The sequence below is a fragment of the Centroberyx affinis genome, unplaced genomic scaffold, assembly GCF_046629955.1.
Source record: "Centroberyx affinis isolate AG114_WGS23_722 - 3 ecotype Tasmania unplaced genomic scaffold, CSIRO-AGI_Caff_v1 ptg001690l_1, whole genome shotgun sequence".
Lineage (NCBI taxonomy): Eukaryota > Metazoa > Chordata > Actinopteri > Beryciformes > Berycidae > Centroberyx > Centroberyx affinis.
The window spans coordinates 89,691-116,128 of record NW_027280108.1 but is presented as its reverse complement, the minus strand read 5'-3'; the positions used below and the strand labels follow the sequence as shown (position 1 = coordinate 116,128).

The window sequence follows — 26,438 nt, the reverse complement described above, 5'->3', positions numbered from 1 at the left end:
TTGTATGTAAAGCACTTTGTAAACATTGTTTTTTAGAAAAGTGCTATACAAATAAAGTTATTATTATAATTATTATTATTATTATTATATAAGTTAATCCTTGAACAGAAAAAGGAAGAACTGAGGTGGAGAAAGCGAGGCAGTGATCAGCCTGCTGCTCACTGGGTCGCTCTCAGCTGTGTGTCTGAATGCTGAATGTATATTTGTACAGTGATGTATAATCTATTGTCTATTGTAAGTCCTGCTGTCTTTGCACTGTATGTGAGCTCCTTGTGTCTTTGCACCATGTCATGTGTGAGACTGTGTTCCTATGGAGGTTGTCAACATATTTCTGCTCCAGTGCCACCAAGACACATTCCTGTGCATTTACTGAACTTGACTAATAAAGTGATTATGATTTTGATTAGGTCTACTTGACAAATGAATATGAATAGTTTGGAGGAGTTCGTAACAAAACGCCTCATATCAGTTGAAAACAAATTCCTGATGTTCACTGCTCAGTGTTTGAAAAGAAGGCTACAACTGATTGTATCATGAATAATGTTTTATCCTTCTTTAGTTAGCTAATAACTTCAATAATAATCCATACTGTTTTACTTTAAGAGTGGATATCACCATTTTAAAGCAGAATATCAATGTCATTTAGAGTTCTGTCTGTCTAGTTTATTTTGCAATGCATGCTGCAGCCTATGTAATTAGATTTTTTAACTTGTACTCGTGTTTTTTTGTTGTTTTCAAAAAAAATACAAACTTAACGTGTCAAACCAAATGAACTGCTGTCCCGGCTAACAAAGGCAGCCTAGATAAAAAGACATGGATGTGACAGTAAAGTTTCTAAAGCGGCATGTTTTGCAGATATGAAAACACTCAACTCAGCTCAGTGAAATAAGGAGAAAATATAAAGTTTGGCTTCATGTTTCCTGTGATGGATTCTCTCGCTGTGTGGAAGTTGTTTTTCATACTGGACAAGAATGAATGGCAGCAAATGGCTTCTATATGAATGGCTAACTATGCTGACTGTGTGCAGAAACCAGAGAGGACCATTGCTACTGACTTAAAACAAAAACACATCTATTATCCTTTAAAGTGGTAGATTTGTAATTTTGAAATGGACCTCTTCTTTTAGCTGTTATGTTAGCTGTCCATATGTCTCTGCACCAGGACCACCAAGACAAATCGCTGTACATTTATTGCACTTGGCGCCTGAAGTGATTCTGACTGATCGGTGAAATTATGTTTGTTTATTGCAGATCACATCAAAAGCTGTAAAAAAAAAACAAAAAAAACCCAGGATGACACAAAGCAGCGAGAGCACTCAAAAGCACTTCAATTGTTTTTTTTGCCATCTTCCACTAGCAAACCGGCTAACGCGCTAAATTCGACAATGAGGTCAAGTCACGTCTCCCAGCTGATCTGTGGCCCACTGTACACACCGGCCCCCGGAACAAACGAGGACCTGTGCTCCCTCGCTGGTACAGACAGACAGAAATGTATCAAAACTGATAAATAAATGCATCGGGCAACAGCCGGCTTTGTTAAAACAATGGGGGCCTCAAAGAAATGCCATTGTTTCCCCCACAAGCGCTCATTTATGTGCTTATTTGCTGTATGAAAGGGACGCTGGCATTCACAGAGTGAGGATTGTTTCATAAATGGACACTAGTGTGAAGAGAAAGGACAAGGGATCATCTGCATGCAGGCGACTGCTGTCACTGTCTTATCCATCATATTTATTATTGCCTAGGGCTGTTTGCATAGTTTTGCACTTTGATGATTTGATTTTGGCCTTTTATATAATATCAGATATCAGCCACCTCTGATATGATGGAGGCTCCTACTGACCACAGCTACAGAAAAACAGTCTGGAAAACCTGCAGTGACATTTTATGCTCTTTCCACCTTTTATGTACTTTTTATGCAGATGTTCTGTAATGTAAATCAGTTCTTCCTTTGAATGTAAGTAATGTATCCCAGAGTTTCTTCTACCACTGAACAGGTGTGGTGGGTCACTCTGCCTTAAAGAGCTGCTGGCACTAAAATAATTTCATTGGTCTGGATTTCAGTGGAGAGTTTTAGTGTCCCACGATGGTTTAAATGCGTTTCCAACATGACAAGAATAAACTTCTGCGGGAAACACTGAATTCTTGCAATTTTGGGGCATAAAAATGGCTTTATTGTACTTGGAGTATAAAGTGAGTGTCATTCTGTTTCTGATTCAGTGAAGAATCAGAGGTTATTTTATCTGGAGATGTTTATGACATTGCAATGCCTGTTTTACTGAGGTCTGTCGTCTAGGAGCCATCCTGGCAAACACGTAGTCCCTCTTGGTTTAAGCTTGGCTGGTCCGAAGCCATTGGTCCGAAGACCCAAGCGTTGGCTGGAGTCTAAAGACCGTGTGACTCTGAAAAGGATTAAGCGAGTGAGAAAATGACTGAATGTACAGTAGGTTTGAGATATTGGAGACTCGCCTGCAGCTCAGATAGTGGTTTCCCTTGAACCAGTCTCCACCCAGAGGACCAGGGTGGAACTGCATGAGATGGCAGTGATCATGAGAGCCGAGGATTGTCAAATTATGTCTGCAGTTTGGGAGGAATGAGAGGTAAGATAGCATTTTCAAGTAATTCTCTAGAGTTTGATTTGACTTCAGTTTTTTTATAACTTGCTTGGAGACCCAGATTGGTTAGAATTACTGCATCTGGACAGTTCATAGTGTCATGTGAGTTGCCCAATGTCCATCATAAAAAAGTGGATTACTTTCACTTTCAGGTATTTTGTGGCGATTGTCTAAAACTCTCCGGCACTCTCTGCATTGTCTTATGGGGTAAACACCACCCATCTGGGCTTTCAAGAACCATAAAACAAACGCTAAGCAATATTACTGAACAAGGTAACTACAACTCCATTTGTCTGCTTACACTGATCTAAATTTTATTAATAAAATGGCAGAGACAAACAGACAGATAGACAGACAGACAAACAAGACACAAACACACACACACACACACACACACACGTACCACCATGCTCCTCTCAGGTTTCACTTCCCTTTACACCCTTTTTTGTCTTCCCCTTGCTTCACTCTTGCATGCTGGTATGAATTGATTTGCACAGTAACTCAGTAACTTCCCCTGTCTGTACTCTTCCATTAGCAGAAAAAAACAAATGTCTATGTGTGTGTTTTCAGGACCGACCGTGGCAGCCTCTGCTCTTCTGGACCGGTAACAGCTTTTAAGGCCGAGCTGTGACCTTCTGCAGGAGTCAAGCAAGGTAAGAGACAGAAACTGGGATATAAGAATGGGAAAGTGTTTTGTCTTGATGCTAACAACACAATAAAAATATGAATTCCCATGTTGTCCAGCAGCCATCCGGGCGTAATGGCAGAATCAGAGCGGGACACTGAAGATCCAACAGAGGTGGAGACAACCAATCAGCACTCTGAGACAAATCCTGGAACAACAGATGAGACTCTGACTGCAGGTTTCACCTTTAAATCCTCTTATGCTGTTAGATATCATCAGTCTGATGTTCTGAGTTATTTTGTGATGAAGTGTTACAATTTACTTTTTTGGTGCCTGCCTCGTCTATTTCTACTTGCGTTAGCGATTTCCTACATCTCCCAGAATGCCTTTTGGCAACCCCAGGAGAAGGAGTGTGAACTGGATGCATTCAGTTGTGAGTTATGCGTGTAGATGGAGAGAGAGATAGTGGTGGTATGAACAACAGAGTGAGTCAAAACACAACCTGTCGAGTGTCTGCATTGGATTCTGGTCTCTCTCCTGCTCCTGTGGGTGGAGAAATTGGTCTCTCTCCTCTTCTACGATGGATTTCTCCCTGGATGATTGTTGAACGCCTCTTGGTGCAAAATGGTGGCTCTAGAAAGAAGCCCTCGCTCTTTGATTCTGAGGGACTGACACCAAAACCTGACGTTTACCGCTGAGGTTTTAGATCGCTGAAACATTTTCTCATATCAAACTCCATTGTAGCTGCTGGAAATATCTGGAGGTGACGTCACCTCATCTACGATTGGCCAGTTATCCACAGGAATGAGAAAAATACACCAAAAAAACGAAATGGACCCAGAAATGCAAAATATATATAGATATATATATGTTTTAGGGTGGATTTCTCCTTTAAACTCCTCCTTTGTTTATCCAAGAAAACTATAAATGTACATGGCAAAGAGTTAACATTCAGTCTAAGAAGAATTGCCTGTGTGTGTGGGTATGACTTAAGTCACTTTCAGGGACACACACCAGACTTAAGACCAGTTGATTGGGGGCGGCTTGTGCAATTGGGGACAAAAGCCGTGTCCCCTGGTAAAAAGCTGATTTTTGGGTCAGTGGTTAAGGTTAGGGTTAGGGTTAAGGTTAGGGTTAGGGTAAGTCTCCAGGAAATGAATGTAAGTCTATGTAAATACCCCAAAAGTGACTTCAGTATAACTGTGTGTGCGTGTGTGTGTGTGTGTGTGTGTGTGTGTCAGTGTATGAAGGTCCCGGCCCTTCCTGTTTGACCACTAAGGAGCTTCAGCAGAACCTGCGGGCCGTGAAGCGGAGAACGAGGCCGGTCAGGCTGCTGTTTGAAATCCCATCAACACGCATTATCGAGCAAACCCTGTCCAAATATGTGGTGAGAGAACAACAACATACAACTGTCATACTGTATGTAACATGACATAGGAAATCTGTTGGACACTTTTATCAAAAGCACCTCACATTGCCATGAGTGCATACAGTTTCAGTGTGGGTAGACTCAGTGGGAATCGAGCCCCCAACCCTGGCATGTTACCCTTAAAGGAATAGTTTAAAATGAAAATCCTGTCATCATCTCCTCACCCTCATGCCAAATGAAACACAGGTGAAATTTGTTAGTCCATGTAACACACAGGGAGGCTGCCAGCACAACTTGGTAGCAGCCTTCTCCAAAACAACTGAAGTCAATGGGGACCTGTTCTTTAGAGCTCCAAAACAAAAAAAGCCAAACAATCACACTGTGAATAGAAAGACCTATACACCATTATTTGTTGCAAATCAATCAGCTGTAGTTAAGATTTGCACTAAATGATGGTGTAAATATACTGTAGGTCTTTTTGGAACTCTGAAGAACTGGTCCCCACTGACTTCAGTTGTTTTGGAGAAGGCTGCTATGGAGTTGTGCTGCAGCCTCCCTGTGTGTTATATGGACAAACTTCACCTGTGTTTCAACTGGCATGAGGGGGAGGAGATGATGACACAATTTTCATTTTTGGGTGAACTATTCCTTTAAGAAAAATAGACTGTTGATCCACCAGGACGCCCCATGCTGCTTAATATTCAATGTACTCAGCTAACTCTGCTTAATATTAATCATCCATGTGTTTCCCAGGTGTACCAGGTGGTGGTGATCCGCTCCGGCAGCTTCGACTCCAGGCGCGTGTCCGTGGAGCGCCGCTACAGCGACTTCTCCCACTTCCACCATCAGCTGCTCGAGGAGTTCAGCGAGGAGCTTGAGGAGGTGACGCTTCCCCGCAAACTCCTGACGGGGAACTTCAGCCCGGAAAGCATCTCAGAGCGTCGCTTGGCGCTCCAGGACTACCTGGCCAAGCTCTACGCCGTCCGCTGCGTCCGATATTCACGCCACTTCCCGGAATTTTTCACCGAGCAGGAGCAGAGGCGGGCGCACGGCCTGCTGCGAGCGGGACAGTTCACGCCGGCCCTGGAGCTGCTGCAGACGGTCCTGGAGATCCAGGAGAAGCTGGCTCCGTGGCAGAGCCCCGTCCTGCTGGTGCCCACGCTGTGCGCCCTCGCCGTCTGCCACCGTGACCTGGACCAAGCGGAGCAGGCGTTCGCCGCCGCGCAAAAGGCCGTGCCCGCGGTGAGGCGCTACGGCCTCAAAAGCTACAGAGCGCCCCTGCTGGAGCTGCTGGTGGATTTGGGGTACCAGCTGGGACGTCCTGTGGCTCAGCTGCAGGAGGAGCTGACTCTGCTGAGGGACGCTGAGAGGGGACTGGTGTCTTTTCGCTCTCTGAAGGAGTTGGTGGTGCAGAAGTTCATCTAAGGACACAATGGTTTCTGTACTGCACTTCCCACAGATCACCTGTCAGTCAAGGGCGGAGCTTGGATTTCCTGTTGATGGACGCATGGAGTCATTCCTATGTTCCCAGGGTCCTATGTTCCCCAGATTTATATGGCACATAATGGGAACATGACAAAGGGTCCTATGTCCCAGTTCTACATATGTGCTCTCCCAGGGTCCTATGTTCCCAAGGTCCTATGTTCCCAAGGTCCTATGTTCCCAGGGTCCTATGTTCCCAGGGTCCTATGTTAGCAGGGTCCTATGTTCCCCAGCTCTGTGCAAAGTTTACTTAACCCTTGTATTGTGCTAGAGAGGGGCACGTACCTTTTGCGTTCGTGGGTCAAATTTGACCTTTTTTTTTAAATTCACCACAAAACACTCAAAAAACAATTATTTTTACCCAATATAGTGTTTTACCTCATAACTAACTTGTTATCCATTCATAACCACAAAATCTACATTTACTTTTTTTATTTTGTGGTCCAAAGGCCACATTTACCTTGCTGTTGAAAATCTCACCAAACCAAATCATTAAATTATCAAAAATAGGGTAAAATCTGACCCACAGAGAACATTGGTTTTTAATAGTATGGCATGCAGCAATAAAACATTCTGGGTAGTTTTGTGGATCAAACCCAACCCAAACAAGAGTTTGAGTCAAGTCTGAGTAAAATTTTATCCACAGAACCACCCAGACTCTTTAATATTCTCTGCCAGGTCAGATTTGACACGGAACACCACAGATGTAAACTTTCAAAATCAAATAAAATAATAACCATTGGTTTTGTTGTGTTTATATAGCTGTTTTGAATCCTAATATTATAGGATAATATTTATGAAATATTTTAACTTGAAACTGGTCAAATTTGACCCACAATAGGAGGGTTAATGTGTGTTAACAGAATATAGAACTGGGGAACATAGGACCCTGGGAACATAGAACCCTGGGAACTTACGTCCCTGGGAACATAGGACCCTGGGAACATAGGACCCTGGGAACTTAGGACCCTGGGAACATAGGACCCTGGGAACATAGGACATTGGGAACTTAGGACCCTGGGAACATAGGACCTTGGGAACATAGGACCCTGGGAACATAGGACCTTGGGAACATAGGACCCTGGGAACATAGGACCTTGGGAACATAGGACCTTGGGAACTTAGGACCCTGGGAACATAGATACGCTCCCGAGATACTGCATGTAACATAACATGTGGTCTGGTGGACACTTTTATAAAAAGCACCTCACATTGCCATGAGTGCATGCAGTTTCAGTGTGGGTAGACTCAGTGGGAATCGAACCCCCAACCTGGAAGAGCTGGTGATTGATAGTTGAATCACTATCAATCAGTGATAGACAGGAGCAAAACGGACATTTGTTTGTATGATTTGTTTGGATTAGAACTTATAAGGGGTTAATGGTACAGGACATCTTGTGACGTCACGTCGTCTACGATTGGCCAGTTATCCACAGGAAGAAGAATTTTTTTTTTTAACAAATATATTTATTGCCATTTTAGTTTCAACAACAGAGATCATGACAAAAAAACCAAACAGATAATACAGCACATGGCACCCCACCTTCCAAATCCAACCCCTGCCTAAATAAAAAACACCGAACTAGGGAAAAACATTTAAAATGTACGTGACATAAAAGACAATGTCATTATGTTCTAACAATGTACAAGAGCTGAAAATACGCTTAGCTAGTTAATACAGGTCCCAAAGGATTATTTTCCATAAAATGCAGGAAATGTCCCCATATTTCTTGAAAGACATCAGGTTTTCCTCTGATAGCATAAGTCAATTTCTCTAAAGCAAGACAATTAGATAGGTCTCTGAACCAATGACTGATATCTGGTTTGTCTGGGTTTTTCCAAAATAGTGCAATTGTGTGTTTAGCTTGGAGAAGACAACATGTAATTATTTTCTTCTTGGTCTTATTAATATTCAGTCCCTCAGGGAACAGACCCAGGATGCACAGCTGTGGACATGCTGGTAACTTTTCAGATACTATTTGTGATAATACATCAAGTACACCATTCCAAAAGTCCATGATTCTTGGGCACTCCCATAAGCAGTGAAACAACGTGCCTTTCTCCACATTACATTTTACACATTGGTCTGGAATATTGGCATCAAAGTGATGGAGTAGAGATGGGGTAATACATGTACGCAGATGTACGCAGAAGAAGAAAATACACCAAACAACTAAATGGACCCAGAAATGCAAGATACCTCACCAATAGCTCTTTCGTTGTTTGAGGGTGGATTTTTCTTTTAAATGCTATGTAGTCTACTGTTTATTATATCTTGCACTGTGTGTGTGAGGTCCTGCTGTCCTGTATGTAAGTCACTAAGAGAGTTAGATGTCTCTGCTCCAGTGTCACCAAGACAGTTTCCTGTATGCTTGCTGTTCTTGGGGAAGAAAGTGATTCTGATGCACTCTCATCTCTCCAGAGGAACTTGCTTGTCTTCCTGTTGCTGCATTTTTCAACAGCGGTTGATCAATATAGAAACCACTCTGACCCCAGTCTGTTAAAACCTCACCACAACACGGCTGTAACCTCCCTGAAACCCTGACAACATTTCCAAATCATTTCATTTGTACATGCTTGGTACATCTTTAACACACTGCTTCAAACTGGCGGCTGAGGAAAAAAGTGGCCAGTGGCTCGTATCATATCTAATTTAATCATGTGCGTCATCCAGATTTTCATGAATGTTTTCAATACTTACACATTTTCTGCCTAAATTTACCACTAGCGGTCATAATAATTCAGGTTCATATTTCACAGAAATGTTCCTATTTTGGCTTGAACTGGATAAATTGTTTTCAATATTTTGTCTCATTCTAAAGCATTGTCTCTGTAGACTAAGAAAGTATGTCATAATCATTTTTAATAAAAAGTTAATTATGTCATTATTCTCTAATTCTCGTTCTCATAACTTTGTGGAGAGATGGTTGATATTTCCCAATAATCTTGTGTTTAAGCTCTTTCATCTGCCAGTTCTTTCCTCTAATAAAGTTAATAAAGTTTTCTGTTGATAGGAAAAAAAACAGAAATACTTATGCAAGAGATAAATTCATCTATTTATTAGATATATGACAATCGGCTTTATTCATCATAAAATAATAGGTTTAATGGATTTAGAAATTGTACAATATAGTTTCCAAATATAACGCTGAAAATGACTTTAGTATTGGGATGAACTGGAAAATCAATGATATCCAAGGTAGATTAGCCAGACTGACAGTGTAGGTCAGTGATTGAAAGCCGTTCGAAGTTCGACTGATTAGGTCTGAGTTTTAACAGCAGCTGCGTGGGGCTCCAGAAATACACTCGTGGTTTTCATCAGACATTCATTGAACACACTAATAAATCCTCCTGTAGTTTAGTTTATACATCTGTAACCCGGACAGCAATGGCGACCGATTCTGTGAAACTCTCCAAAAACCTCTTACGCATGAAGGTGAGTTAAAGAGGGGGAACAGATAGCAGCAGGGTGTTAGCATTAGCCATGCTAGCTCCGATACCTGCTGTCCTCTCGTATGACGAAAACGCCACGCCAAACTCCATTTAAAAATCAGGCACTGTAATGATTCCTTGCTTATTTGAAAACGCACACACATCGCAGATCAGGACCTAAGACGTGTTTATGAATTATTAGGGTATTATGGTTAATTCGGCATACGAGTGATCCACCAAACAGCACTTAAATGTAATCAAATCTCACATTTTTAATTGGTTCACACTGCGGTCGCTACTGCCTTCCACTGTATGTTTTGGGGGAGGAACAGTATGGGAGCAACGGCCTAACCGATTAAAAAAAGTTGATATTGTCCTGAACTGAATGCTTGTTGGTATATTGCACGCCGAATTGAAGAGTTGCTCATAATAATTTTGACACGCCAGGAAGTGGTTTTCTACAAGGTGTGATCATTTGCCCATAAGCAAGGAATCATTCAATTTCCATTTTTTTTTTAAATAGAGTTTGGTGTAATGGTCTGTTCATACAAGAGAATGGAACGTATCGGGGGCCTATTAGCCACCAGTGTTTTTGCCTGTTAAAATAGCTGTCTGGTTACTCAAATCTTTCCCTCGAGCTTGTTGTTGTGATGAAATGAGTTTGATGTTTTGGTGTCTCCGCAGTTCATGCAGAGAGGTCTGGATGCAGAGACCAAGAAGCAGCTGGAAGAAGACGAGAGGAGAATCATAAGTGATGAACACTGGTATCTGGACCTGCCAGAGCTCAAAGCTAAAGAGTGCGTGTCAAGTTCTATACATACAGCTAGCTAGCACTGATACCTTCCTTCTCTCTTGTAGTCAGTGGTGGAAAGTAACTAAGTACATTTACTCAAGTACTGTACTTAAGTACAATTTTGAGATACTTGTACTTTACTTGAGTGTTTCCATTTGATGCTACTTTATACTTCCACTCCACTACATTTCAGAGGGAAATATTGTACTTTCTACTCCACTACATTTATTTGACAGCTTTAGTTGATGGAGATTTGACACAATGGATAATATAACAAGCTTTTAAAATACAACACATTGTTAAAGATTAAACAGTGGTTTCCAACCTTTTTGGCTTTTGACGTCTTACAAAAAGCAGTGTGTAGTCGGGTCACATTTCAGATGTCTATGAGTTGTTAACAGCTCCACCAAATGGTGATTTTTCCCTCTAAACCTCACATGGTTTCATTTCAATAAATGTTCAAATGATCCAATATTTCAGCAAAAATCAAAGATTAGAGAAAAAGTCCAAAAACTGAAAACAGATTTGTGTATAAGAACTTTGTTTTTTCTTCTTTCCTCTCCCATTAATCATCTCACGACCCCTCAGATTTATCTGGTGACCCTTTGGAGGGGCCCGACCCCTAGGTTGGGAACCACTGGACTAAACTAGCTAACTGTATATAAAGTAGTTCAAACTAGCTCCACCTCCAGCAGCTACAACAGTAACATGCTGCTTACACACTGATGCTTCAGTATTAATAATCTAATGATGTCATATATAATAAAATATCAGTCAGAGGGACCAAACCACTACTTTTACTTTAATACTTTAACTACATTTTGCTGCAAATACTTATGTACTTTTACTTAAGTAGGATTTTTCATGCAGGACTTTTACTTGTAATGGAGTATTTTTACATTGCTGTATTGGTACTTTTACTTAAGTAAAGGATCAGAGTACTTCTTCCACCACTGCTTGTAGTTTAAGGAGAGAACGTCATACAAGATTATGTTTTCTGCTGGGATCCACATGGCAGCAGCTGAAAGTGTCTGTGGCCTCATTTTTTCCCTTTCCATCTGTTAGGAATCTGATCATAGAGGAGAGGAGTTTTGTGCCTTGTGAAGACCTGAAGTATGGTCGAATGTCATTCAAGGGGTTTAATCCAGAAGTTGAGGTCTGTCTTCATTTATTATTCATTATACATCATCTGTCACATCCTCTGCTCCCCTGGTTCTCTCCCTGGCTGTTCTTACCGAGTGCTTCTCTGTCGCTAGTTGACATTCTCCAAAATGTCAAAACCCTCCCTCTTTCTTTAGCTTGACCGTGATGCAGTTTTCATTGTATCCAATGTGTTTAGAAAGCCATCGTATAACTTTATCAACCCACAGCTGGCCATGTAATCCTTCAATTTAAGATAAAACATGAAAATCACCAAAATTGAAGTTCCAAGGTTTTCACATCTGTTGTCAGGGCGCTGCAGCTCTGACCCTTTACCTCCATATTTGTTGCCTGTAATATTTACAGTGTAGCCCAGCAAACATTTTGACATCGCATAGATATTGTTGGCATGCACCAACATATAAATAAAAGTAAATAAAGCGGCAAAATGAAAGTTGAGACGTCCGTAGTCGTCCAAAGCTGCTGCCTGCATCATTTTGTGAAATCAGGACATAAATATCTTTATGATATCTGTCAAAAGAGTTTCCAAAGCTGTTTTAGTATGAATTCTTACTTAAAAAAAGGCCAATATCGCTGCTTATATGATGGAGATGAGGATATGATTTTACTCAGTCTGCAATGAAACCTGCCTCACCTGCCTTAAAAAGCTGCTAATCCACCTAAAAGACTTTCATAAGTCTGGGATTTAATGGAGAGTTTTAGTGTCCCATGATGGTGTAAATGCTGTTTCAGAGGCTTTGAACCTTGACAAGAAGAAAAATCAGATGTAAACATTGAATCCTTGTAACTTTTTCACATCAAATTGTGAAATTGAAGTAGACAGAATATCAGCTAAAAGTGTTAGCCATCAGCGGCATCAATACAAAAATATCAGTATCAGTATTGGCATTTAAAAAACCTATATCAGTTGAACCCTAGCCATAATATCATACTGTGAAATGTTGTGCTTGTCTGGGTCGATGTTCAGCTTGCCTCCTCCTGCATGTTGCTGTCCTTGAAATGCTTTCTGAGAGGAAGTGAAGCTTTTCCTACCGTGACATTTGTTGCAACTTGTTTAAGATAAGAGCGTCGGCTAAATGCTTACAACGTAAATGTGAACACATTTCATTTATATGTGGGCCTTTTTCACAAATTTTATCGTTGTGCGTCCACCACAGAAACTAATGCTCTTGATGAATGCCAAGGAAGAGGTGGAGGAGGAAGAGCAGGAGGAAATAAGCAGAATGCAAACAGATGTGACCGATGAAGAGATGGCAAGAAGGTATGGAGGAAAAAACGGGGGGTTGGAGGAATGAATGGCATTGAGAGTGAATCCCATGAATGAGATTTGGTGTGATGTGCTTTTAAAAGAAACACAGGACAAATTAAGTTGATTTTGGTTCTTTAGACTTAAAATGAGACTAAAAGTCAGGTTGCAGCTGCAGTTAGACAACAGATGGTAGCAGCAGTTCTTACTTGTACTGTTCAGTCTAATGTGGGCTAAAAAAATTCCCTCTATTGTACTTGGAGTTAGGTTACCATAGTAATCTAGATGTAGATCTACAGATGCACACCGAGCAGTGGGAGTTTGTTCGCAAATCATGCAAGCAGGATGCACATTTGTTCCCCACCTAAATTAATTATTTTATGGACAGCGAGCCAAATCTAAACATATTTTGTGTTGTTGTCAGCATGTGTGAGTATGTTGACTTGCACATATTGGCAGTCTTTACTGTCAGTTGACTGTAAAAAGGTAAAAATGTTTAACTTTGTAGTGCTAAAAGGTAAAAAGAGAGACCTGTAGCAACATTAGCCAGTTAGCTGTACTGTGCAAATACCCAGATGAGGTTTATAACGGCTTGCTCACCATGCAGCAACTTGGTCGATGAGTCACTCTGTTCTGACAGATTGTGGGCGGGGCCAAAGGCTCAGATTGTATCTATGTAGCGGTCTGCAGCTACAAAGTTTTGATCAAGAAAAAGCTATACAGTATATTATTTATTAAAATTCTATTCTTTGCTGCTTTAGTATAGCCTTCCATAAAGTTACATCAGTTTGATAAGTTAACATAGCTAGCTAGAAGGCGCTAATAAGGTAGCATTAGTCAAAAGTAAACACACACTACATCACTAAAATGACTTCAGAGTTTACCATTGACCCCAACAATGGATCAGCTGTTCTCCAAGCATCGTTTATTCCTGTAGTGTTTCAAATAAAGTTGTAGAGAACTGGGAAGCTGTAGGAAAAGTCAAAACAAGTCACCAAACGTCCATTGATTTCCTACAGAAACGAATGGCTGACCTGTTGTTTGTGCATGGGAGGATTTGAAACTCGACTTTGTCTCTTATTAAACTGTTGTACGTTTCTTCTTTTTGCAGGTATGAGAGTTTAGTAGGGAGCATGAAGAAAAGGTTTGCTAAGAAGCGGGAGAGGGCGGCCATCGAAGAGGAGGATGTCAACCACAATGTTGCAGAAACGAACACAAAGCGGGTCTTCCTGAAACCTCAAGACTAAGCTAAGATGTGTTGGACTTCAGAATTGTGTATTTTTATGTGAATGACTCAAAAAATTGTTTTTTTATAGCTATGTTTGCATAAACTTCTATATATAGCGTTGGTGTGTGATAGATCAGTATGTACAGTATTTTAAGGCTGAATGGATGTTATACATCCTCTTTTTTTAAAAGATGTATCTTTGAGATGCTATGAGGGTTATGAACATACAATGTAACTTTTTTTTTTACAGTTCATGCAACATGGATAAGATTTCCATTAAATGCATAGCCCAATGTATTCATGTGTGTGTGCCTTGTGTCAGATGCAAAACTGTTCTTGCGTTCAGTTCATGCAAGGAAGACGGAAAACATTATTTGATTCCAACTCCAAGTCCTGTGGGAAAGATGATCTGTACCTCCATACAGGAAATGGACAGTTCATATAAGGATTGACCTGTTTGAGGTGAACAGTGGTGGAAAGAGTGCTAAAATGTCCTAGTTATCTAAAAGTATCTCATTTAAAATGTACTCAGAATAAACGTTAGTTACGTTTTATTGGATTCGTTTAATTGGAAAAATTAGACATTACAAAATAAAGTGCATTAAGTAAAGCAAAACCAGATTACTCTGTGAATGGTCCAATTTCTGTTGCTGATGGAGAGACAAAATTTGTTCTGTGATTGATGTGATTACGTAGCTAAGTACAATACTTAAGCAAAAAAGTACTTAAGTAAAATGACTGACTTTAAAATATACTCAAAAGTACAAGCACACAAAAAAAGCTACTCAATCACAGTAACATGAGTAAATGTACTGAGTTACTTCCACCCTTGGACGTGAATTACCTGTTTAGTAAGGTATCTTGATACAGAGACCATGAGACTTTATATGGTGTCTTTTCAAAATAAGGGTTGGAGCTTGGAGAGACGGCAATCTAGGAAGGAAGCGTTCGTGTTGCATCTTCCCAAACTCGAGCAAAAACATCAACTGACCTATGTCAGCTGATTTAGAACACATCCGCCGTGCAATGAACCATGGGAGATATTGCCAGAGAAGTCTGCAAGGAAGTGGACTCGCTGGAGCGGCCCCAAAAGTCTGCCTGAGGGCCCTTACAGACTAGATGAATTTTGACAATGGATAACGCTAGACCCTCCTGGACTTCACGGGAGCCGTAAAGTCTGCAAGTCTGCTGAAGTCCGGACATTTGGATTCAATAGATGTGTGTAGTCTTGTCCAGTGTAGCTCCAGGGTTGGGGGTTTGATTCCCACCAGGGCCTCCCACACTGAAACTATGCACTCATGGTACTGTAAGACCCTTTGGATATAAGTGACCATCAAGTGGTATATGTATTTTAACAGACATTAAAATCATTTGAACAGCTGTCACGCAGTCCCCGCTTAGCCTCAGTTCATCCTAAGACCAGCCGGAAGAGAGTCGGTGAATTTGAAGAGGCGCGGGATGATGAAGTCAGAGACTGCAGTGGGGCAGAGGTGGTAAAGGAACGGGAAGAGCCACGCTGTCTGTCCCGGGCTGTAGAGAGGTTCAGGGTGAACCGACAGCAGAGCGTGGCGCATGTCCTCCAGCACGGGGGACAGGTCGTCAGGCAGCTGGTCGGACATCTTGGACGGACAGTCCAGGAGAGAGGAGATGTACGCCTCCCCATAATCCTCCCTGGTATCGGAGGACAGACTGTTAAGGAGCTTGTCTTGGTAGCGACTCCCAGCTTCACTACTTCTGAAGATACCTGAAATGAAATATGAAAAATGTGACTTCTCATAGTTTGATTTTACAGAACTGTTGTAGGTTAAATGACACAGACATCAGGGACTGACCCAGGCTGGTTTCCCGAAAGCATTTTTAGACTAAGGGTGCGATCACACCTCATTTTCTTTGATCCAAACCAGAGTGGAAAATTTGACTTTGTCGTATTTTTGCATTTGGTTGCTGCCCATTTACGAGCAAACCAGGGCTTGTAAACAAAAGTCACATGGGCCTGGTTTCTCGGACGTGGATTAAATTGAAAATGAAATCTTAGTCTAGTGCTAGGCTTAATCCATGTCAGAGCCACCAGCCCATGGACTCACAAGTAGCTCATTTCTTGGATGTTGGTCACCTGTGACCTTTCCCGGTTAGAGATGTTGTCGGTGGGGAGTCAAAACAAATCTCTTGTCTGCACTCTTCGTCTCTGGTGTTCATACCAGTGAAGAACACATGAAGACATCGGGCATCAGTCCAGACTTCATTTTGTTACGCTAGAATTTCCAAGTATGAGGAACTGCTGTCAATCAGATGTCAACATCTTGTTTCCTGTAGTCGGTTGTGATTACACTGTCACTCCTAACAAATTGCCCTACAGTTCTCTTGTTGGAGGACTGAGACTTGCATCTTCAGGTGTCCCGGTGCCATTATCTGGTGCCACCACAGATCAAATAACATCGTTCTCACCTGGACAAACGAACTGAACTAGAGGAGTAAACACTGCAGAGTTCAAATGAACCACTCTGAACATGCTTGGTGTGAAGGACCATAGAAGGAAATTTAATTTTAAGCATCAGTATGCACGGACCACTTTAAAGCTGTGTGTATTTCAGTTGTTGGCGTCAAACTGTGGAATTCTCTTCAGAATGATTTAAAGGGCTGTATAAATATCTTTCAGTTCAAGAAAATGTATAAAGAAAGAATAATTAGAGTATATGAAGTTGTCAGCTAATGGGTTTCCTTAGTTGATGGTGAATTATTGTGTATGGCTTTTGATTCTTTTTTATTTCTCATGTTACTGTAAGTTGTTAAGTAACTGTAATTGACAGACCATCTATTTCTATCGTTTATGCTTTGAGTAAGGGGCAAAATAATATTTTCTTCTCCCTGCTTCTTTTCGGTCATGGAATGTGTAAATTGAGTTGTGTTTTGATTGTGAATTGCTTTTTTTTGAAGTGTGAAGTTCAGTTGGTAAGAGCAAGGCACTGTGAGGGTTAGGGGTTCAGTTCCCACCAAATAGTGCAGATAGACAGATATAGTAGGTAGAACTTGGTGTCCACTTTCGACCAAGTTCATGAATTTGGTGTCAGAATGCTTTTGGGAAATCCGGCCCTGAGTCCTGGGTGGCTGTGGGCAACAGCAGAATAAGCTGTTTGGCATTGGCAGAGAAGATTTGGCAAATTTTACATGAGCGCAACCCACATACTCAGCTGTGCTGCTCATCCCACAAATGCATGTTCCTCACAAATGAGGCACCATTTAAAAGGGAAATAAACAGGCTTTCCAACGGTATAAAATGTATTGCCAAGAAGCATTGTTACAACAGAGAAATAATCTACCAAACACAAAGTTCCGAACTTTTTGTTCGATGTTTAGTTTGTGGACACACTGAGGCTGTAAAAAGATTTTCTATTCATAAAGTCGGCCTCATGTTCTTCAGGGCTGCGGTAATGGAATATGAAATAGCCGACATTGAACCAAACACAAGTCAGCGCAATTAATATATGCAACAGTAACTTCGATTAATAATATGGTCAATTAAGTAGCCTACCTGCTATATCTCCGATATAATAAGTTATCATGGAAAACAACGTGATTCTACTGGTCTGTAAACACATTGCCCTGTGAACAGCACTTCTTACTGTCTGTTAATTCAAAAATAGCCTAACAGTTTTCAGTTTTTTATTGTGATTTCCATTTGTATATTTGTCCATATTGGGATCCAGTAGGAATGGTGACTCCCTGTTTCCAGAGAGCTGATTGGTCAGAAGACAGGCCTTTCATACGTTTTGATCCAATACCCTGAACTTAACCTGCAGGTTAGCCGTGCAGCATAAGTTGCCATGGTGATCTACCCCGGTTAAAAGTGAACCACCGTCGTAACCCTAAAAACCCAGGGTTAAACCTGAAGTTACCTCGCTAACCCCAAATCCTGCTTCGCAGTACAGGCCCCTGGTCTTAGACTTAAATGTGACTTTAAGTCAAACTTGCTATAGACATTTATATTTACCTGTTCCTACTACTTCTTGGCTGTTGTAGATCTCTAATGGGGTGTTTCTGTCTCTAAAGACTCTCTCTCTTCTTCAGACTCTTCCCAAAAACCAAAGATTTGCCATCTTGTATGAAACAGTTTCAGTATTTAAACGTCCCACTCTGACAGTTAGGCCGACTCGTTGCCATAACAACAAAGTTCTTAACTCAAGATTAGCCGAGGGGAAGGTGGCTATCTTTCCTACCTCAAAATAAGTCAGTTGTAATATTTAATTAGACTGTGTATTAATTAGACTTGTCCAACCTGAGAATCTAAGACCAGTCTAAGGCTTAGACTGGTCTTAAACTAGCTTTATCCAACTGGCCCCTGCAGACCTACTTGTTCTGAAGCCTGCCGGATGGATCGTGGCCACTTTGACGCCCCATCCAGCCAACTCCAGCCTCAGCGCACTGGAGAAGATGCTCAGAGCCGCTTTCGATGCTCCATATGGAGAAAACATGGGTATGGGCATTTCACCTAGATAAGCAAAAATCACTCCATGAACACGCAGTTTTCTTCTAAATTGAGGTATTAATTTTATTGGAAAAAAAAAAGACTCTTAGAAACTTACTGATAGGGTAAAATTATTACAATATTATTTTTTAAAGCATAGCAGGTAACAAAAGTCCTTTGAGAAAGCAAGAACTTTTACAGACTTCCTTTATATATTATATTATACAGATCCTTTATATTTTAGAGATATTAATACTTATATTACGATATTACTACTTGATTCCTGCCAATAAAGCCTTTTCTGAATCTGATATTGAATGATGCACTTGCGGTATTTCTAATTTTGGTCACACTTTATTTGGATAGGCCAATGCTTATAGCCGACTTCCTATCAAATGACTATAATGTGTAAAATGGCTTCTGAGTTTGGTGATACTATAGTGTGAAAAGTAGTCTATAGATATCCATTGTCTGGGTTAGGGTTAATCTTAGGGTTGGGGCTAGGGTTAGGTTTAGGTGAGGACATGTTTTTTTTTTTTTCCCAGTCTTTTATTTCATTGTCTGATTGAGCATGGCGAGTGGGTTTGAGCTGTCTCTGACCAACAGGATTGTTGATGTTGGAGATTTACTGGTCTGGATGTTTTTCCTTAAAAAAAAAATAGGACCATGGTTGGGGTTACATAGTCTGTAGAGATGCAGCAAATACGCAGGTGACCCTTTGTTGAACATCTACTTTTTGTCACCTGATAGTTGAGTATCAACATTGGACTATTCCAATAAAGTGTTACTCTGTTTTTCCTCCCTGTTCTTTGTCTTTTTTGTATGTGCAACTAAACTAAAACCTTCGCTTCAGCTGGTTCGTTTGCAGTGTTGAGCATCTCTCTCATGTCAGAACTACCTGCCATGCTGGAAATGTTGACTATCCTTCCTCTGGAGCGCCGCAGCAGTGGGAGGAAGACCTGGCACATCTTCACGGCGGACAGGAAGTTCACGTCCATGCAGCGTCTGTAGGCCGTGATTGGCTGGATCTCCCCGTCGGCAGTGTAGCCCAGGATCCCTGCGTTGTTCACCAAACCCCAGAGACCTGCCAGCCGAGAAGAAGAAGAAGATGAAGACATCTGCCGCTTGGTTCATGCTTTCATCCAAACCGTCTTACAGTACCATGTGTTTGAATCTTTAGTGTGTTTAGTTCCCACAACCCTGGCAGTATTAGTGCCTTGCTCTACCTGTTGAGCAGTGTTGGTTACTTTTTTATAGTTACTTTTAAAAGTAATTATCATTAAAAGGACTTTTGCGTTACCCACTTCTTGTGCTGCCAAGTGTGTTGTAAGGGAATCCTGGTGGCTCAGTGGTCTAAGGTGTGTGCCATGTAAACGTGGTGTCCTGGGTTTGAATCCAGTCCAGGACCTTTTCTGTGTGTCATCCCCTTCTCTCTCCCAATCTTTCCTGTCTCTCTCAACTTCTGAACTATCTCAAAGGTAAAAATGCCCCAAAAAATAGCCAATGCAAGACTGTCACTCTGCTTTTAAACATTCATTTAATTTATACCAAGCAAACTTAGATTGTTTATTCCCAATCAGCAGTATGTTGTCTGCACAGATACCATGAGATTTTCACCTTTTCTTTTAATTAGCATGAACAAACATTAAACTAATATGACAGAAAAATAGAATTAACAATATTCTAATGTTAAAAAGTAACTAATGTGTTACTAACGTGTAACTAACGTGTTTAAGTTGCCACAAAAAAGTAATCTGAAAACTAATTACCCCCAACACTGCCATTAAGCTACACAGGAAATTGGTGGTGTCCAGTGAATAACAACATCAAGTCGGTTCAGTCGTGCACTAGTACCATCCTTCCACCCAATGCATGCTGGGACAAGCTCCAGCCCCACTGTGATGAAGAAAAGGAATAAATGTGTCAAGAAAATGAATGGATCTCACCGTCCTCCCCGACCTGAGCGCAGATGTAGCGGTGAGCTTGCTCTATCTGGGAGTGATCCGTGACGTCCAGCTGGAGGACCTGCAGGTCTTTGGATCCGTGTTCCTTCAGCTGCTGAGCTCCAGGCCCGCTCGCATCCAGAACACCAGCGAACACCGTCACTCCCAGCTCGCCCAGCAGCTTCGCCAGGGCGTGACCGAAACCTGAGTCGCAACCTTGGGCCGGAAGAAATATGCCAAGTTCAGCAATAATACGGAAGCTTTGTGCCATAAACACTACCAGTCAAAAGTTTGGACACACCTGATTGAATGTACTATGTTTTTCATTCTCTTGAAGCCATTTTTTTTTTGTAATTAAATGTTTTTTATTTTTAAATTTTTAAGTTTCCCTTTTAGGGGGTGAATGACATACATAGGAGCATACAAAATAGTGCAGATTACATTACATTTCACCCCCTACCCCCCACCCCCCTCCCACCAACTGTCCCTCCCTCCAAGGGGCACACAAAACAGAGAGAACAGGTCTTAAAATAAAAGACGCAATATCCAGTTAAATGTAAAATAATCAGGCTCAGGGTATTAAGTTTGACACCAGTAAACTGGCTAGCTGATCAGTTGAGATGGGGTTATATTCACTTCCAGTACAATAAACATAGACAATTCTACTGCTTCTATTAAAAAGTAAGCCAAATTTAGTGTGTTGTGGCTCAGTTGGCTAAAGCACATACCATGTAACCAAGATATCATGGCTTCAAGCCCGGCCCAGGACCTTTGTCACATGTCAAACAAATGTTTCCTGTTCTCTATACTGTTAGCTGTCCATTAAGCATATGCCAAAAAAAAAAAATCTTTTAAAAGTTAGCAGAATTTGAATCCTAAAGTACCTGACTAGCTCAAGGGGCTTCCTGTTGGATTGAATATATTCCTGTCTGTCCCTCATCCTGAGGGAAGACGAGGTGCTACGCTCTCAGTGGTAAAAAAAAAATGTCCAAGCTTTAGTAGTTAACCATGTCAAATTTTCATTGTCTTCCCATTGAGGGAAGACAATGAAAATTTACTTCATTTAAGATTCACCAACACATTCACAAATGCCATAAACACCACACTGTATGAAAAAAGGTACAAACAAGGTACAGAAAAAGTGTTGCACCAGCAACAAAAGGTACAACTGTGGACTTTTTCTCCGGAGTGTAACCAGGATTTCAACAGATGTGATTACATTGAGCATATTGCCTATTCAGCTGTTACTCAACTACCCATAACTTAGATAATAGTCGTTTACATTACAATGATGAGGTGTGTGTGTGTGTGTGCGTGTTCACTCACCTGTAACCAGCACTGCTCTGCCATGCATGGACAGCCATTCCACTCTTCTGCCCACTGTCACATAGTACAGACAGAGGCTGCAGCACAGGAGGAGCCCGCAGCAGCCTGGACAACCCCAAAAGTACAGTGGGCACCCAAGGGTGCCGAGGGCAATGGCCCAGCACCCGGCATAACAGCCCTCTGTCACCTGCCGAACCACTGTGTAAACGTATGCAGCTGTGGCTATGGCACAAAAAGTAGAGATACAGAATCCACTGTCAGAGTTTCCCATCCTTCCACCGTCTGACTGTTAGTTAGCTTAGCATCTAGACGGAAATAAATATCACTATGTTTCCCTGTGTGTTGGCTGGTCTCCTGGCCCCTTCACATGCATGTCAAATGTAAACTCCACTGTGGAAAGCCAGCTCATAACCTTTATGAGACAGAGTCAAACAGCTGGCCCTGCCCTCTTCTCTGTAAACAGCCAATCAGCCGTGCATTATGTGCGTCTGCAAACGAGTGTGTTTCCAGAACCTGTTTTGTCTCATGCTGGCAGAGGAAGAGCCAAGCTTAACAATATCTCTTATTCTAATATGTCATCTGACATGCTATTGTCAAAGCTCAGTGTTCCTGATCTCATCAAGATATGAGCCACCTTCCTCCTCAGTAAACACTACACCGATGATTAAGATCACCTAGAAACTGGGGATGGCGTACAGTGTATTTAATACATGATATATCTTTGGTTTTTGTTTCTTTCTTTAGTTGTTTATCTGCTCCAAGAACATCTTTGACCTTTGCTGGACTTCATTTTTGGCAGGATTAAATCATCAGATCCTTCAATTATAAAGACAGAGATAAGCAATGGAGGAGGATATTTTGACAAAACAAAAATAATTACTATCATTTAATTCTCAAAAATAAAGACGAACCAGTTGGTAAAAGTGTTATCTTCTTGCCAACCAATTACCTACTACTCTTAAAGTGTGGTATTTTGTGATTTCCTTTCCACGCTTTAGCTTGTCTTAGAGAGGGGAAGTGTCTAAATCCCACTGCTTGTCCACAGGGGTACCTCAAGGGTCAGTGCTTGGACTCCTTCTCTTTTCAATATACACCACCTCACTTGGTGCAGTCATCCACTCACATGGCTTCTCATACCATTTATATGCTGATGACACCCAGCTCTTCTTATCATTCCCGCCAGATGACCCCACAGTCTTGGCACGGATATCAGCATGCCTCGCCGATATCTCGGCATGGATGAAGGAACGCCACCTTCAGCTTAACTTATCAAAGACTGAGCTCCTTGTCATCCCAGCCAGTCTGTCTGTACAACAACAGATCAGTATCCAGCTCGAAAGTAAGCAAAGTCTGCCAGAAACCTGGTTGTCATGATTGATGACCAACTAACCTTTAAGGAGCATGTGGCTTCTGTTGCTCGGTCATGTCGATTTGCCCTGTACAACATCAGGAAGATCAGACCCTACCTGTCTGAACATGCAGCACAACTCCTGGTACAGGCCCTTGTAATGTGGTAAACCTGTGGTGGGAGGAAACGTTCGTGGGGGGGGGGGGTGTTGCGCAATCATGAACTGATTGTTTACAGCCGCTTGGCTGGCAAGCTCGGCATGAGACTCGGGGGTTAAAAAGACAGAGCCAGGAGTTTTCGTTGTTGCTGGAGGGCCGTGTTTGATCCTGCAAGCTCGCACATCCTGGAGGGGAGGGTGCCGTTCGCAGCTGGTAGTGCTGCCGGCGGCGAAGACAGTCAGGTAGGGGAGCTGTTCCAGAGTCAGGAGGGGAGGCTGGTTGCCTCCTTTAGTTAGAGAGGGCCGGGGACTTTAGAAGGGTGTGCGCTCGCCTCCGTTCTCCAGCTCTGTGTTCCGGCGTTCGGCCTGCTGCCGTGCGCTGCCAGCACTGCCCGACCAAAGCCATTGATTCTCCGGGGAGTCGGACGGTGCTACAAGCTTAGACCCCGGGGGAGGGTCTCGCCAGCCGGGCGAGTTAAGTTTTAACCCTTATTTCATTTGTGTTTAGTTTGTGTAATTTGTGTATCCCTTTTCCTACTCGTGCTTGTCTTTTGTTAGATTGCAATAATTGGAGAGGAAAACTGGGAGGGTTAGTGGGGGTCGCCAAACTACCCTGGGATTGGGGATTCATTTCACTGCCCCTATTTGGAGTGCGTAACCGGGGCGCTGTGGTTAGCCCTTTAGTGTGGGGTTCAGGGTTGCGGTGTATTCGCATGCATTGTGTGCGGTCTTTCACGTGTGTGGAAATCTGAGTGCTGTGTTGATTCAGTTTGCAGTGATTTACCTGAAGGCAGTATATAGGAACACCCATGTTAGGTGTAGTTGGGGACCTCTGTGGCTCAACTGTTATTCCCTCCTATGAATTTTAGACCTCCTAAATAAAATAAAGACGTATCTATTTTTCCATACTCCTGAGTTGTCCTGTGTCTGCTTGGTCTCCGACAGAGCCCTTTCCGGGCTGGTTTATTACAGTAATATCACGCCTTGACTACTGCAACTCCTTACTGGCAGGGCTCCCGGCCTGTACCTTCAAACCTCTGCAGATGATCCAGAACGCGGCAGCATGTCTGGTTTTCAACCGGCCCAAAAGAGCACACGTCACTCCGCTGTTCATCTCCCTCCACTGGCTCCCAGCTGCTGCCCGCATCAAGTGAGAAAGGAACTCTGCAGGGAGTGCTGAAGCAGCCTCGATCTCTCAATGATTTTGAAGTCATCAGTCATTTGAGCCTCATGGGATGGAGCCTCAACAAGGCGGAGCAGGTTGGACTGAGCCTCAACATGCTGAGCTGGGTGGATGGATGCTCCAGCATTACCTAACGCTGTGTCTTCGGTCATGAGGGTTAGGGTTAAAGACTCTGTGTGGGAGGAAAGTCTCCTTTGTCCATATCCAAGAGAAGTTTGTATGCTGATGAAGCTGTGCTAGCGATTGGTTCTAGTCTAACAGCATCAGGCAATTCAGCAGCAGAACAGGAGTAGCATACACAAGCAGTAAGACAAACAGGCAAAGCAACACAGCCGCAGCAAGAAAGGCAAGAATATTCATGGGACAAAACAGTAAGCAATCGACAAGCAAGGGTTAGGGGATATTAGTGGGTCGGGAAACAGCCGCATGTATCGGTGAGAATGTCCATAATAGAGTCCTTGAAAACTGACTTGGGGATAAAATTGTCCAGTTTTAGTGTTTTTTGCAGATTGTTCCAGTCTTTGGCTGCGGCAGACTGGAATGACAACAGACTGAATACGGTATTTGTTTTGGGAACTTTCAACAGAATAAGGTGAGCAGAACGAGTGTTGTAGGCAGCAGATGTATATTGCAACAAGTGACACAGGTAGGGGGGGGATAGACCAAGGAGGGTTTTGTAGATAAGCATGAACCAGTGAATATTACGATGGGTGTGTAAGGATGGCCAGTTGACAGAGGAATATAGAGTGCAGTGGTGTGTTTTGAAAGGGGCATTTGTAGCAAACCGGATAGCAGAGTGATAGAGAACATCAAGCTTCTGGAGTGCGCCCTTGCATGCCGACCTATATATAACATCACCATAGTCTAACATGGGAAGAATGGTCATTTGAACAAGAGTTAATTTAGCAGAGAGAGTGAAGGAGGAGCGCATTCTGTACAAGAAGCCAATTTTAGATTTGATTTTAGACTGTAGCCTGCTGATATGGTGTGAGAAGGACAGAGTGTTGTCTAGCCAGATACCCAAATATTTATATTCAGTGACCTGCTCTAGGATAGTCCCGTCGAGGGTAGTGATATCTCGGGCTGGAAGAGGCACAGAACCCTTCCTACCGAACCACATGACCTTGGTCTTGGTAGTATTTAACAAGAGGTTTAGGGTGGAGAAGGCCTGTTGGACCCTAAGGAAGCTATCCTGAAGTGATATAAGTACTGCGTCTGGGGAGGGACCAGCGGCATAAAGAACTGTATCGTCAGCATAAAGGTGAATAGATGAGTCTCCAACAGAACAAGCAATGTCATTTATATATATAGAAAATAATGTGGGGCCTAGGATCGAACCCTGGGGCACACCCTTAGTGACAGGGAGGGGCTGAGAGAGGAGTTGTTCTGATTTAACACGTTGCACCCTATCAGTGAGGTAGTTTGAGAACCACGCCAGTGAGTGACCAGAGACCCCAATACTGCCCAGCCTGCCAGCAAGGATAGAATGATCGACAGTGTCAAAGGCCTTAGCTAAATCAATAAAGATTGCTGCACAATGTTGTTTAGAATCTAAAGCAGAAGTAATGTCATTAAGGACTTTGAGGGTTGCAGTGACACAGCCATAACCAGATCGGAAACCAGATTGAACACCAGACAAAATGTTATAAACATCCAGGTAGTTAGTAAGTTGCTTATTTACAAGTTTTTCCAACACTTTTGATACACAGGGCAGTATAGAGATGGGCCTATAACAATTAGGATCAGCCTGGTCTCCTCCCTTGAAAAGGGGACGCACAACAGCTGCTTTCCAAGTGCGTGGGATTTCCGCTGTGTGGAGGGATAGGTTAAAAAGATCTGTAATGGGAGCTGCGATGATGGGGGCCGCAATCTTAAAAAAGAAAGGGTCCAGCTCATCAAACCCAGCTGTTTTTTTGGGGTCCAGCCTAAGCAGCTCATCCAAGACCTCACCCTCCGAGACGGCCTGTAGAGTGAGGCTATGTAAGGGGGCAGGGGGCCTGGGGGGGGAAATAGGGTGAGAGGCTTCAGGTGAATTGGGGTGTGGGCTTAAGGGAGAAAGCCTATTGGCC

The 26,438-nt window shown here is 42.4% G+C and overlaps 3 protein-coding genes across 6 annotated transcripts; 2 read left to right on the top strand and 1 right to left on the bottom strand.

Moving 5' to 3' along the window:
* The first annotated feature begins 2,786 nt into the window (after positions 1–2,786).
* Positions 2,787–6,182, top strand: snx20 (sorting nexin 20). 3 transcript variants are annotated; one of them, XM_071528591.1, is made up of 5 exons: positions 2,787–2,887; positions 3,185–3,267; positions 3,362–3,477; positions 4,481–4,626; positions 5,362–6,182. In XM_071528591.1, exons 3-5 carry the CDS (start codon positions 3,375–3,377, stop codon positions 6,031–6,033), a joined length of 921 nt encoding a protein of 306 aa, XP_071384692.1. In that variant the 5' UTR covers positions 2,787–2,887; positions 3,185–3,267; positions 3,362–3,374; the 3' UTR covers positions 6,034–6,182. The 3 variants fall into 3 exon arrangements, with proteins under 3 accessions (XP_071384692.1, XP_071384693.1, XP_071384691.1); XM_071528592.1 differs by having other exon boundaries at positions 3,359–3,477; positions 4,490–4,626; XM_071528590.1 differs by having other exon boundaries at positions 3,359–3,477.
* Positions 6,183–9,365: 3,183 nt separating this feature from the next.
* mphosph6 (M-phase phosphoprotein 6) lies at positions 9,366–14,421 on the top strand. The gene is made up of 5 exons (XM_071528582.1): positions 9,366–9,526; positions 10,207–10,319; positions 11,381–11,471; positions 12,634–12,737; positions 13,834–14,421. The coding sequence occupies exons 1-5, from the start codon at positions 9,479–9,481 to the stop codon at positions 13,967–13,969; spliced, it is 492 nt and encodes a 163-aa protein (XP_071384683.1). The 5' UTR covers positions 9,366–9,478; the 3' UTR covers positions 13,970–14,421.
* A 124-nt stretch (positions 14,422–14,545) lies between these two features.
* On the bottom strand, positions 14,546–22,056 carry hsd17b2 (hydroxysteroid (17-beta) dehydrogenase 2). Of its 2 annotated transcripts, XM_071528588.1 has the most exons (5): positions 21,682–22,056; positions 20,359–20,571; positions 19,311–19,496; positions 18,299–18,436; positions 14,546–15,694 (listed from the first exon to the last, which is right to left on the bottom strand). In XM_071528588.1, exons 1-5 carry the CDS (start codon positions 21,950–21,952, stop codon positions 15,354–15,356), a joined length of 1,149 nt encoding a protein of 382 aa, XP_071384689.1. In that variant the 5' UTR covers positions 21,953–22,056; the 3' UTR covers positions 14,546–15,353. The 2 variants fall into 2 exon arrangements, with proteins under 2 accessions (XP_071384689.1, XP_071384690.1); XM_071528589.1 differs by lacking the exon at positions 18,299–18,436.
* Between the last annotated feature and the right edge of the window lie 4,382 nt (positions 22,057–26,438).

Bases quoted from the DNA above. Each gene is read 5' to 3' on its own strand.
- snx20 (XM_071528591.1), top strand. From the start codon at position 3,375: ATGGCAGAATCAGAGCGGGACACTGAAGATCCAACAGAGGTGGAGACA. The intron at 3,478-4,480 runs GTTTCACCTTTA...TGTGTGTGTCAG, and splicing joins AGATGAGACTCTGACTGCAG to TGTATGAAGGTCCCGGCCCT. The intron at 4,627-5,361 runs GTGAGAGAACAA...TGTGTTTCCCAG, and splicing joins AAACCCTGTCCAAATATGTG to GTGTACCAGGTGGTGGTGAT.
- mphosph6 (XM_071528582.1), top strand. From the start codon at position 9,479: ATGGCGACCGATTCTGTGAAACTCTCCAAAAACCTCTTACGCATGAAG. The intron at 9,527-10,206 runs GTGAGTTAAAGA...GTGTCTCCGCAG, and splicing joins AAAACCTCTTACGCATGAAG to TTCATGCAGAGAGGTCTGGA. The intron at 10,320-11,380 runs GTGCGTGTCAAG...TCCATCTGTTAG, and splicing joins CCAGAGCTCAAAGCTAAAGA to GAATCTGATCATAGAGGAGA.
- hsd17b2 (XM_071528588.1), bottom strand. From the start codon at position 21,952: ATGGGAAACTCTGACAGTGGATTCTGTATCTCTACTTTTTGTGCCATA. The intron at 20,572-21,681 runs GTGAGTGAACAC...TTCCGGCCCAAG, and splicing joins CAGAGCAGTGCTGGTTACAG to GTTGCGACTCAGGTTTCGGT. The intron at 18,437-19,310 runs GTAGTTCTGACA...TTGCTTATCTAG, and splicing joins CAACATTTCCAGCATGGCAG to GTGAAATGCCCATACCCATG.